The sequence below is a fragment of the Branchiostoma belcheri genome, unplaced genomic scaffold (assembly GCF_001625305.1).
Source record: "Branchiostoma belcheri isolate BF01 breed outbred unplaced genomic scaffold, Haploidv18h27 scaffold8, whole genome shotgun sequence".
NCBI lineage: Eukaryota > Metazoa > Chordata > Leptocardii > Amphioxiformes > Branchiostomatidae > Branchiostoma > Branchiostoma belcheri.
Window position 1 is genome coordinate 5,055,279 of NW_017804464.1, and position 12,404 is coordinate 5,067,682.

A 12,404-nucleotide genomic window follows, 5' to 3' on the forward strand; every position below is an offset into this window, starting at 1 on the left:
ACAGGCTGTGTCGATTCAACTGTGGATGGCGCCTTAGTAGTTCGTACAGTAGTTTGTGATATTGTTGAAGGCTGTGTACTTTGTAACGTAGATTGAGACTTTGTAGTCTTTACCGTAGATGGCCCCTGTGTAGTTTTCGCCGTAGATGGCTCCTGTGTAGTTTCCACTGTAGATGTAGGCTGTGTAGTTTTCACTGTAGATGTAGGCTGTGTAGTTTCCATCGTAGATGTAGACAGAGTAGTTTTCTTCGTAGATATAGGCTGTGTAGTTCCGAACGTAGTTTGATACTTTGTAGTCTTTACCGTTGACGGGTGCTGTGTAGTTTCCACCGTAGATTGATGCTGTGTAGTTTTCACCGTAGATGGGTGCTGTGTAGTTGTTGTAGGCAGCGTACTTTGTACAGTTGTTGTAGGCTTTGTTGACGGCACCTGAGTAGTTTTTACTGTGGTTGGAGGTTGCGTTGCTTCCATGGTGGATGTATACGGTGTAGTTTTCATTGTGGTTGAAGGTTGCGTTGTTTCCATGGTGGATGTATACTGTGTAGTTTTCATTGTGGTTGAAAGTTGCGTTGTTTCCATGGTGGATGTATACTGTGTAGTTTTCATTGTGGTTGAAGGTTGCGTTGTTTCCATGGTGGATGTATGCTGCGTGGTTTTCTCCGTAGATAGGGGCTGAGTTGTTGCCATCGTTTCAAGAATTGTTCTCCATGTGGTGGAAGGCTTCGTAGTTCTAACTGTTGATTGTGTTGTTTCCAGCGTTGAAGACAACTGCGTACTTCTTACTGTTGTTACAGGCTGGGTCGATTCAAATGTGGATGGCGCCTCAGTAGTTCGTACAGTAGTGTGTGATATTGTTGAAGGCTGTGTACTTTGTAACGTAGTTTGAGAGTTTGTAGTCTTTACCGTAGATGGCCCCGGTGTAGTTTTCGCCGTAGATGGCTCCTGTGTAGTTTCCACTGTAGATGTAGGCTGTGTAGTTTCCATCGTAGATGTAGACAGAGTAGTTTTCTTCGTAGATATAGGCTGTGTAGTTCCGAACGTAGTTTGATACTTTGTAGTCTTTAACGTAGACGGGTGCTGTGTGGTTTCCACCGTAGATGGGTGCTGTGTAGTTTCCACCGTGGACTGATGCTGTGTAGTTTCCACCGTAGATTGATGCTGTGTAGTTTTCACCGTAGATGGGTGCTGTGTAGTTGTTGTAGGCAGCGTACTTTGTACAGTTGTTGTAGGCTTTGTTGACGGCACCTGAGTAGTTTTCACTGTGGTTGGAGGTTGCGTAGTTTCCATGGTTGATGTATACGGGGTCATTGTGGTTGAAGGTTGCGTTGTTTCCATGGTGGATGTATACTGTGTAGTTTTCATTGTGGTTAAAGGTTGCGTTGTTTCCATGGTGGATGTATACTTTGTAGTTTTCATTGTGGTTGAAGGTTGCGTTGTTTCCATGGTGGATGTATGCCGCGTGGTTTTCTCCGTAGATAGTGGCTGCGTTGTTGCCATCGTTTCAAGAATTGTTCTCCATGTGGTGGAAGGCTTCGTAGTTCTAACTGTTGATTGTGTTGAAGACAACTGCGTACTTCTTACTGTTGTTTCAGGCTGGGTCGATTCAACCGTGGATGGCACCTCAGTGGTTCGTACAGTGGATGGCCTCCATGTAGTTTGTGATATTGTTGAAGGCTGTGTACTCCTAACCGTCGAGGGCACTCGTGTAGTCTTCACTGTGGACGGGGCCTGTGTAGTTTGTAAAGTAGAATGAAGTTGTGTACTAACCATGGTAGTAGATTGTGTCGTTTCTGTTGTGGTTGAAGGTATAGTGCTCTTAACTGATGACGGTACATGTGTCGTTTTCGTCGTATATGGAGTGGTTTCCACCGTGGTGGGTTGTTGACTAGTTGTCATTGCAGATGACACCTCCTGAGTTGTTTGGACTGTAGATGTAGGCTGTGTAGTTTCTACTGTAGATGTAGGTTGTGTAGTTTTTGCTGTAGATGTAGGCTGTGTTGTTTCTACCGTAGATGTAGGCTGTGTAGTTTTGACTGTAGATGTAGGCTGTGTAGTTTTGACTGTAGATGTAGGCTGTGTAGTTTTCACTGTAGACGTAGGCTGTGTAGTTTTCATTGTTGATGGCGATGGCGTTGTTTTTACCAATGTTGTATCTCTGGTTTCAACAACTGTTGGGGGCTGTGTAGTTTCTGATGTGGTAAGAGCCTTTGTAGTGCCCATCGTTGTACTAGGTTGAGTAGTTGTGGTTAGCACCTGTGTAGTTTTCCCCGTCGTTAAAGGCTGTGTAGTTTTGGCTGTGGTTTGAGGCTGTGTAGTTTTAGCTGTTGTTAGAGGATGTGTAGTTTCCGCTATGGTTGACGTCTCTGTAGTGCTAACGGTTGTTAGTGGATGTGTAGGTTGAACAGTTGATAGTGACTTTGTGGTTTCTACAGTTGTTAATGGATGTGTAGTTTCTGTTGTAATTGGAGGCTGTGTAGTTTCGAACGTCGTTTCTGGTATGGTTGAAGTCTCTGTAGTGCTGATCGTTGTTAGAGGGTGCGTAGCCTCAACGGTTGATAGTAACTTGGTTGTTTCTACTGTTGTCAATGGCTGTGTAGTTTCTTTGGTAGTTGGAGGCTGTGTTACAGTAGTGACTTCCGTTGTTAAGGTGTCTGTAGTTTTAACTGTAGATGTAGGCTGTGTAGGTTTCAATGTAGATGTAAGCTGTGTACTTTTCACTGTAGATGTAGGCTGTGTAGTTTTTACTGTAGATGTAGGCTGTGAAGTTGTCACTGTAGATGTAGGCTGTGTAGTTTTGACCGTAGATGTAGGCTGTGTAGTTTTCACTGTAGATGTAGGCTGTGTTGTTTCTACCGTAGATGTAGGCTGTGTAGTTTCTACCGTAGATGTAGGCTGTGTAGTTTTTACTGTAGATGTAGGCTGTGTAGTTTTCACTGTAGACGTAGGCTGTGTAGTTTTCATTGTTGATGGCGATGGCGTTGTTTCTACCAATGTTGTATCCCTAGTTTCAACAACTGTTGGGGGCTGTGTAGTTTCTGATGTGGTAAGAGCCTTTGTAGTTTTCAATGTTGTAGTAGGTTGTGTAGTTTTCCCCGTTGTTAAAGGCTGTGTAGCTTCTGTTGTGGTTGGAGGCTGCGTAGTTTTAACCGTTGTTAGAAGATGTGTAGTTTCCGCTGTGGTTAAAGTCTCTGTAGTGTGTATCGTCGTTAGACGGTGTGTAGGTTCAACAGTTGATAGAGCTTCGGTGGTTTCTATTGTTGTCAATGATGGTGTAGTTTCTGTTGTAGTTGGAGGCTGCGTTGTTTTAGTTGTTGTTAAAGGATGTGTAGTTCCTGCCATGGTTGAAGTCTCTGTAGTGCTAACTGTTGTTACTGAATACGTGGGTTCAACAGTTGATAGTGACTCTGTGGTGTCGTCTATTGCCAATGATGGTGTAGTTTCTGTTGTAGTCGGGGGCGTAGTTTTAACTGTTGTTAGATCATGTGTGGGTTTCACAGCTGTTGGAATCGGTGTAGGTCTTACCGTGCTTGTAGACGGTGTAGTTCCCACGTTGGTCGTTGGCTGTGTAGTCCTCACCGTGGATGGAATAACAGTAGAACTCAGCTGCGTTGTTTCTAGAGATGTTGTAGGCTGTGTAGTTTCTACGGTGGTTGTCACCTTGGGTGGCACCTATGCAACATAGATCGTATTTATCAAATGTTTAAAGTGGACGTAGTCTTTATGATTTCTTTAACGATTTCTACTGTGATTGGAGAATGACTGTAGTGTACTTTATATTGTGGTTAAAGGATGTTAGGTTTCACAAATGTGTAGAGAACTTCAACGATCGGAAGAGGTGTATTTCTTACCGTGCTTGAATACACCGTACTTCCCTCCGTAGATGAGGACGACATAGTTGTAACCACTGTTGTAAAAGGCTGTGTAGTTTTTGCTGTAGTTTGAATATGTGTAGTTTCCATCGTTGTCGTAGCCTCTGCTGTAGTCTGTGTAGATGTCATTGCGGTTGTCAAAGCTGTAGTGGTTGGTTTCTGTGTAGATGTTATTGTTGTTGTCGAGGCTGTAGTGTACATCGTGGTAGGTGTCTGCGTAGTTTCCATTGTCGATGGCGGTGGTGTAGTTCCTACCAATGTTGTATCTCTGGTTTCAACAACCGTTGGAGGCTGTGTAGTTTTTGATGTGGTCGGAGGTTGTGTAGTTCCCATAGTTGTAGTAGGTTGTGTGGTTGTAGCTGGAGGCTGTGTAGTTTTAACTGTTGTTAGAAAATGTGTAGTTTCTGCTGTGGTTAAAGTCTCTGTAGTCTGAATCGTCGTTAGACGGTGCGTAGGTTCAACAGTTGATAGAGTTTCGGTGGTTTCTATTGTTGTCAATGATGGTGTAGTTTCTGTTGTAGTTGGACGCTGCGTCGTTTTAGTCGTTATTAAAGGATGTGTAGTTTCTGCTATGGTTGAAGTCTCTGTAGTGCTTAACGTTGTCAGAGGGTGCGTAGGTTCAACAGTTGATAGACCTTCAGTGGTTTCTAATGTTGTCAATGGCTGTGTGGTTTTTGCTTTGGTTGAAGTGTCTGTAGTTCTTACCGTTGTTACTGGATGCGTAGTCGATAGTGATTCTGTGGTTTCTAGTGTCGACGGTGTAGGTTCTGTTGTAGTTGGACGCTGCGTAGTTTTGACCGTTGTTATAGGCTGTGTAGTTTCCGTTGTGGTTGCGGCCTTTGTAGTTTTCAATGTTGTTATAGGCTGTGTAGTTTGTGGTAAGGTTGGAGTAATCGTAGTTGACACAGTTGTTTCAGGCTTTGTAGTTTGAGTTGTGGTTGGAGCCTGTGTAGTTTTCAATGTTGTTGTAGAGGCTGTAGTTTTTATCGTGGTTGGTTTCTCTGTCGTTTTCACTGTTGATGATGATGGCGTAGTTTTCAGCAATGTTGTGTCTCTAGTTTCTACCACTGTTGGAGGCTGTGTAGTTTCTGCTGCTGTGGTTTGAGACTGTGTAGTTCCCACTGTTGTTATATGCTGGGTTGTTCTTACTGTAGTTTGAGCCTGTGTAGTTTTCACTGATGTAGAAGGCTGGGTAGTATCTCTCGTTGTTGGAATCTGAGTAGTTGTTACCGTTGTGATAGGCTGGGTTTCCGTCGTGGTTGGAGCCTGTGTAGTTGTCATCGTTGTGATAGCCTGTGTAGTTGTTATAGGCTGCGTTGTTTCTGCTGTTGTTGGAGGCTGTGTAGTTCTCTCTGTTGTTATGGGTTGTGTAGTTTTTGTCGTTGTTGGAGTCTGAGTAGATTTTGCCGTGGTTACAGGATGTGTAGTTTCTGCTGTCGTTGGTGACTGTGTAGATTTCTCCGTTGTAATTCCCACTGTGGTTGTGCTCGCCGTTGTTTTTGCCGTTGTTTTAGGCTGTGTACTTTCTGCTGTGGTTAGGGCCCGTGTAGTTTCCACTGTTGTTGTAAGCAGTGTAGTTTCTGCTGTAGTTTGAGCTTGTGTGGTCGTAGAGGCTGTAGTTTTTGCCGTTGTCTTAGGCTGTGTACTTTCTGCTGTAGTTAGGGCCCGCGTAGTTTCCACTGTTGTTGTAAGTAGTGTAGTTTCTGTTTCTGCTGTGGTTGGAGTTTGTGTGGTTGTCATTGTTGTTGTAGAGGCTGTAGTTTTCATTGTGGATGGAGACTGCGTGGTTTTTGCTGTCGATGGCGATGGTGTAGTTCTTACCAATGTTGTATCTCTAGTTTCGACCACTGTTGGAGGCTGTGTCGTTTCTGCTGCTGTGGTTGGAGCCTGTGTAGTTCCCACCGTTGTGATAGGATGTGTAGTTTCTGCTGTCGTGGGCGACAGTGTAGTTTTCTCCGTTGTTGTAGCCTGTGTAGTTTTCGCTGTTGTTTGAATCTGTGTAGATTTTACCGTTGTTGCAAGGTGTGTAGTTTCTGCTGCTGTCGTGGGAGACTGTGTGGTTTTCTCCGTTGTAATTTCTAATGCGGTTGGGGCTTGTGACTTTTCCACCGTTGTTATGGGTTGTGTAGTTTCTGTTGTTGTTGGAGTCTGTGTAGATTTTACCGTTGTCGGAATCTGTGTAGATTTTACCGTTGTTACAGGATGTGTAGTTTCTGCTGTCGTTGGTGACTGTGTAGATTTATCCGTTGTAATTCCCACTGTGGTTGTGCTCTCCGTTGTTTTTGCCGTTGTTTGAGGCCGTTGTACTTTCTGCTGTGGTTAGGGCCCGTGTAGTTTCGACTGTTGTTGTAAGCAGTGTAGTTTCTGCTGTAGTTTTAGCTTGTGTGGTCGTAGAGGCTGGTAGTTTTTGCCGTTGTTTTAGGCTGTGTACTTTCTGCTGTGGTTAGGGCCCGTGTAGTTTCCACTGTTGTTGTTAGCAGTGTAGTTTCTGCTGTAGTTTTCATTGTGGATGGAGACTGCGTGGTTTTTGCTGTCGATGGTGATGGTGTAGTTCTTACCAATGTTGTATCTCTCGTTTCGACCACTGTTGGAGGCTGTGTAGTTTCTGCTGCTGTGGTTGGAGCCTGTGTAGTTCCCACCGTTGTGATAGGTTCTGTAGTTGTGGTTGGAGCCTTTGTAGTTACCACTGTCGTGAGAGGATGTGTAGTTTCTGCTGTCGTGGGCGACAGTGTAGTTTTCTCCGTTGTTGTAGCCTGTGTAGTTTTTGCTGTTGTTTGAATCTGTGTAGATTTTACCGTTGTTGCAAGGTGTGTAGTTTCTGCTGTCGTGGGAGACTGTGTAGTTTTCTCCGTTGCAATTTGTAATGCGGTTGGGGCTTGTGAATTTTCCACCGTTGTTATGGGTTGTGTAGTTACTGTTGTTGTTGGAGTCTGTGTAGATTTTACCGTTGTTACAGGATGTGTAGTTTCTGTTGTGGTTAGAGATTGTGTAGTTTTCTCCGTTGTAAGTTGCAATGTGGTTGTAGACCCTGTAGTTGTTGCCGTTGTCTTAGGCTGTGTACTTTCTGCTGTGGTTAGGGCCCGTGTAGTTTCCAGCGTTGTTGTAAGTACTGTAGTTTCTGTTGTGGTTGGAGCTTGTGTGGTTGTCATTGTTGTTGTAGATGCTGTAGTCTTCATTGTGGAAGGTGACTGCGTTGTTTTTGCTGTCGATGGTGATGGTGTAGTTCTAACCAATGTTGTATCTCTAGTTTCGACCACTGTTGGAGGCTGTGTAGTTTCTGCTGCTGTGGTTAAAGCCTTCGTAGTTCCCACCGTTGTGACAGGTTCTGTAGTTGTGGTCGGAGCCTTTGTAGTTACCATCGTCGTGAGAGGATGTGTAGTTTCTGCTGTCGTGGGAGACTGTGTAGTCTTCTTCGTTGTGGTAGCCTGTGTAGTTTTTGCTGTTGTTTGAATCTGTGTAGATTTTACCGTTGTTGCAAGGTGTGTAGTTCCTGCTGTCGTGGGAGACTGTGTAGTTTTCTCCGTTGTAATTTGTAATGCGGTCGTGGCTTGTGAATTTTCCACCGTTGTTATGGGTTGTGTAGTTTCTGTTGTTGTTGGAGTCTGTGTAGATTTTACCGTTGTCGGAATCTGTGTAGATTTTACCGTTGTTACAGGATGTGTAGTTTCTGTTGTGGTTGGAGATTGTGTAGTTTTCTCCGTTGTAAGTTGCAATGTGGTTGTAGACCCTGTAGTTCTTGCCGTTGTCTTAGGCTGTGTACTTTCTGCTGTAGTTAGGGCCCGCGTAGTTTCCACTGTTGTTGTAAGTAGTGTAGTTTCTGTTTCTGCTGTGGTTGGAGTTTGTGTGGTTGTCATTGTTGTTGTAGAGGCTGTAGTTTTCATTGTGGATGGAGACTGCGTGGTTTTTGCTGTCGATGGCGATGGTGTAGTTCTTACCAATGTTGTATCTCTAGTTTCGACCACTGTTGGAGGCTGTGTAGTTTCCGCTGCTGTGGTTGGAGCCTTTGTAGTTCCCACCGTTGTGATAGGTTGGATTGTTGTTGAATGGCGTGTAGTTGTCGAAGGCTTCGTTTTGGTTGATACCGCCAGTGTAGTTTCTGCTGTCGTGGGAGACAGTGTAGTTTTCTCCGTTGTTGTAGCCTGTGTAGTTTTTGCTGTTGTTTGAATCTGTGTAGATTTTACCGTTGTTGCAAGGTGTGTAGTTTCTGCTGTCGTTGGAGATTGTGTAGTTTTCTTCGTAGTAATTTTGTTTGTGGTTGTACTCCCCGTGGTTTTTGCCGTTGTTTTAGGCTGTGTACTTTTTGCTGTGGTTAGGGCCCGTGTAGTTTCCACTGTTGTTGTAAGCAGTGTAGATGCTGCTGTACTTGGAGCATGTGTGGTTGTCATTGTTGTTGTAGAGGCTGTAGTTTTCATTGTGGAAGACGTGGTTTTTGCTGTCGATGACGATGGTGTAGTTCTAACCAATGTTGTATCTCTAGTTTCGACCACTGTTGGAGGCTGTGTAGTTTCCGCTGCTGTGGTTGGAGCCTTCGTAGTTCCCACCGTTGTGACAGGTTCTGTAGTTGTGGTTTGAGCCTTTGTAGTTACCACTGTCGTGAGAGGTTGTGTACTTCCCACCGTAGTTGTAGCCTGTGTAGTTTTTGCTGTTGTCTGAACCTGTGTAGATTTTACGGTTGTTGCAGGTTGTGTTGTTTCTGTTGTCGTTGGAGACTGTGTAGTTTTCTCCGTTGTAACTTCTATTGCAGTTGGAGCCTGTGTATTCCTCACTGTCGTCATTGATCGTGTAGTTTCTGTCGTTGTTGGCATTTGTGTAGATTTTGAGGTCGTTACATGATGTGTAGTCTCTGCTGTCGTTGGAGACTGTGTAGTTTTCTCAGTTGTAACTCCTATTGCAGTTGGAACCTGTGTATTTACCACCGTTGTCATGGGTTGTGAAGTTTCCGTCATTGTTGTAGTTTGGGTAGTTTTTACGGTAGTTAGGGGCTGTGTAGACTCTTCTGTAGTTGGTATCACAGTGGTTTGAATCGATGTAGTTCTAACCGCTGACTCAGAAGCTGGAGTTGTTACCATAGTGGAAGGTTTTGTAGTTAGAACTGTGGATGTTGCCGGTGTAGTTTCAAACATTGTTGATAGAAACATTGTTGTTTCTGCTGTAGTTGGAGTCTGCGTCGTTTTTACAGTTGTAAGAGGCTGTGTTGATACTTCTGTGGTTGGTGTCACAGTGGTTTGAACGGGCGTAGTTCTTACCGTGCTTGGAGAGGCTGTTGTTTCCATCGTTGTCATTAGTTGTGTTGTTTTCTCTGTAGAAGGTACCACTGTGGTGGCAAACACTGTAGTTTCTATCGTAGATTTTGCGGTTGATGGCTGGAATCTGGAAGGAAAGGAAAGAAACAGATTTAGCTTGTTCAGACCTTATCATCATCCTTATAATTTTTTTATTTCCTAAGAATATACCATTTGGAAGGTCGTGTTAAGAATGTTGACATTGTACCTGCCTAGCTACTTAACGCAAGAGATACTAGTAAGAGCATTCAATTTACTGGAGTGTAAAAGACGTTCTTCGAGTGCACAAGAAGGCGTATGGTTCGTGACATATACCCCAGTGTTGTAGGTAAACAGGTATAGGTAGTAAATGATTTACAAGTCAACAAAATTATACGTACGGGGAAGTTGTAGCCAAGGTTGAGGCGGGAGGGGGCGTGGTTGTGGTTTGCTGTGTGGACTCATCGGTTGTTGGCAGCATCGTAGTCGGCACTTCTGTTGTAAGCTCCGTCGTGTAAGAGTCTGTAGTTGATGGTTGTGTGGTTATCCCAGCCGTTGACGGTTTAGTTGTTGTTACAGTCGTTGTTTGCTCTTCAGATGTGGATAGTATTGTTGTTGTCTCAAACATAGTGACAGGGTGTTCTGTTGTTGGTAATGCAGTCGACACCATGTGCAATGTGGATGGTTGCTGTGTTGTTGACCCGATCGTTGAAACTCCGTCCGACGTAGTCGGTTCTTCTGTAGTTAACACCGTCGTGTAAGAGTCTGTAGTTGACGGTTTAGTTGTTGTTACAGCCGTCGTTTGCTCTTTAGATGTAGATGGCATTGTTGTTGTTTCAAACATAGTGACAAGATGTTCTGTTGATGGTAATGCAGTCGACCCCTGCACGGTGGATGGCTGCTGTGTTGTTGATTCCACTGTTGAAACTCGGTCCGAAGTAGTCGGTTCTTCTGTACTAAGTACGGTTGTGAAAGCGTTTGTAGTTGACGGTTCAGTGGTTGTTACAGCCGTCGTTTGCTCTTCAGTTGTAGATACGGTTTTTGTAGTTTCAAAAGTACTGAAAGGATGTTCTGTTGTTGGTAATGCAGTCGACATCTGCACTGTAGATGGCTCCACTGTTGAAACCACGTCCAAGGTAGTAGGTTCTTCTGTAACAGGCACCGTCGTGTCAGAGTCTGTAGTTGATAATTTAGTGGTTGTCATAGCTGTTGTTTGCTCCTCAGTTGTTGATGGTATTATGGTTGAGGGCTGTGTGGATGGCCTCACTGTTGAAACTCCTTCAAAAGTAGTCGGTTCTTCTGTATTCAGCACCGTCGTGTCAGCGTCTGTAGTTAAGGGCTCAGTGGTTGTTAGAGCCGTCGTTTGCTCTTCAGTTGTATATACTGCTGTTGTACTTTCAAAAGTAGTGAAAGGCTGTTCTGTTGTGGGATTCGCTGTCGAACCCTGTACAGTAGATAATGGCTGTGTGGATGATCCCACTGTTGAAACTCCGTCCGAAGTAGTCGGTTCTTCTGTACTAAGCACGGTTGTGTCAGAGTCTGTAGTTGACAGTTCAGGGGTTGTCACAGCCGTCGTTTGCTCTTCAGTTGTAAATACTGCTGTTGTAGTTTCAAACGTAGTGAAAGGCTGTTCTGTTGTCGGAGTTGCTGTCGACCCCTGCACAGTAGATAATGACTGTGTGGATGATCCCACTGTTGAAACTCCGTCCGAAGTAGTCGGTTCTTCTGTACTAAGCACGGTTGTGTCAGAGTCCGTAGTTAACGGTTCAGTGGTTGTCACAGCCGTCGTTTGCTCTTCAGTTGTAGATACTGCTGTTGTAGTTTCAAACGTAGTGAAAGGATGTTCTGTTGTCGGAGTTGCTGTCGACCTCTGCACAGTAGATACTGACTGTGTTGAAACTCCTTCCGAAGTAGTCGGTTCCTCTGTATTCATCACCGTCGTGTCAGAGTCTGTAGTTGATGATTCTGTGGTACTCACAGTCGTTGCTTGCTCAGTTGTGGATGGCATTGTTGTCGTTTCAACCGTAGTGAAAGTATGTTCGGTTGTTGGTAATACAGTCGACACCTGCACGGTAGATGATGGCCCCTCTGTTGAAACTCCGTCAGAAGTAGTCAGATCTTCTGTACTAAGCACCGTTGTTACCGAGTCAGTAGTTGATGGCTCTGTGCTTATGAGAGCCGTGGTTTTCTCTTGAGATGTGGCTGACACTGTTGAAGATTGTGTTGACAAAGCTGATGTTGAAGTTGCTCTAATTTCTGTTGTCAGGTCCGTTGTCGTGTCATAAATAGTTGATGGTTGGATTGTAGATACAGCAGCAGTTGTAGATTGTCCTAAGGTTGATGTGGCAAAGGTATTCAAGAACACCAAAAATCAGAGAAGTTTCGTTGTGCATTTGTAGATCTTAGATCAAATGTGAACACCGATTTGACTACAATATCACTCCTATGTGTGCGGGACTGATAGACACCAATGAATCGCCTTTTGCAAATGGGATTTTGGGTTTAAAAAGGCAAACATGAAATTACAGCATTTGTCCTTTAACTATTTGACTTATGTCTTTCAACAATGTGGCGTCGGGTGGTGTAGTGGATAGAGCAATCGACTATGAACCGGGAGACCCGTGTTCGATTCCGAGTCGTACCCGGTACATGTCTGAACATGCGCCCCGACGTTGTGCCCTTGGGAAAGGCACTTTACACGACTTTCCTCACTCCACCCAGGTGTGAATGGGTACCTAACTTCGGTTGGGGAAAGTCGTATTGAGGTCACCTTGTGGCGCCGAATGGCAGCCGCACAGACCCTTGCGACAAATATGTGTATTATGTGTATTATTTGATTGTTGTAATTGTTGTGATTTGTATTGATTATGTGATACCCTGCATCAATTCAGCCGTATACAGGCTGCTACTGCACGGGTACTGTTTGGATAATAAAAACCAAAAACCATTTAACAAGAGGAAATATTTTTCTTCTAACAGTATGTTTTCCTTTCGGTAAACATGATAACCTACGAGTACATTCATGTCGACGAGGGCAGATATGATTATAAATCTTACCATTCGTTGTTGGCTGTATTGTTGCAGCTGCAATCGTAGTCTCAAATATTGTGCTCTGTGCTGTAGTCGGTGTGTCAGTTGTCCGCTGTGTTGTCTTATCCTTTATAGTAGATGGCTGTTCTGTAGTTATTACAGCAGTCGAAGGTCGGGCTGGTATTGTAGTCGGCTGATCTGTAATATACGAAGGTAATGGATATGTAATTTCGTCTGTGCTGGTC

At 44.3% G+C, this 12,404-nt stretch overlaps 3 protein-coding genes across 3 annotated transcripts; 1 reads left to right on the forward strand and 2 right to left on the reverse strand.

Annotated features, from left to right (window-relative positions):
• Positions 1–27: 27 nt before the first annotated feature.
• LOC109486082 (probable cyclin-dependent serine/threonine-protein kinase DDB_G0292550) lies at positions 28–5,149 on the reverse strand. Its single transcript, XM_019789768.1, has 8 exons — positions 5,099–5,149; positions 3,848–4,136; positions 3,522–3,668; positions 3,372–3,439; positions 2,711–3,000; positions 1,908–2,152; positions 903–1,346; positions 28–692 (listed from the first exon to the last, which is right to left on the reverse strand). The coding sequence occupies exons 1-8, from the start codon at positions 5,147–5,149 to the stop codon at positions 34–36; spliced, it is 2,193 nt and encodes a 730-aa protein (XP_019645327.1). The 3' UTR covers positions 28–33.
• Positions 5,150–6,240: 1,091 nt separating this feature from the next.
• LOC109486083 (probable serine/threonine-protein kinase clkA) lies at positions 6,241–9,610 on the reverse strand. The gene is made up of 6 exons (XM_019789769.1): positions 9,527–9,610; positions 9,115–9,238; positions 8,353–8,727; positions 7,885–8,034; positions 7,527–7,614; positions 6,241–6,827 (listed from the first exon to the last, which is right to left on the reverse strand). The coding sequence occupies exons 1-6, from the start codon at positions 9,608–9,610 to the stop codon at positions 6,287–6,289; spliced, it is 1,362 nt and encodes a 453-aa protein (XP_019645328.1). The 3' UTR covers positions 6,241–6,286.
• A 604-nt stretch (positions 9,611–10,214) lies between these two features.
• LOC109486150 lies at positions 10,215–11,411 on the forward strand. The gene has a single exon (XM_019789854.1). The coding sequence runs from the start codon at positions 10,368–10,370 to the stop codon at positions 11,322–11,324; it is 957 nt and encodes a 318-aa protein (XP_019645413.1). The 5' UTR covers positions 10,215–10,367; the 3' UTR covers positions 11,325–11,411.
• Positions 11,412–12,404: the final 993 nt, after the last annotated feature.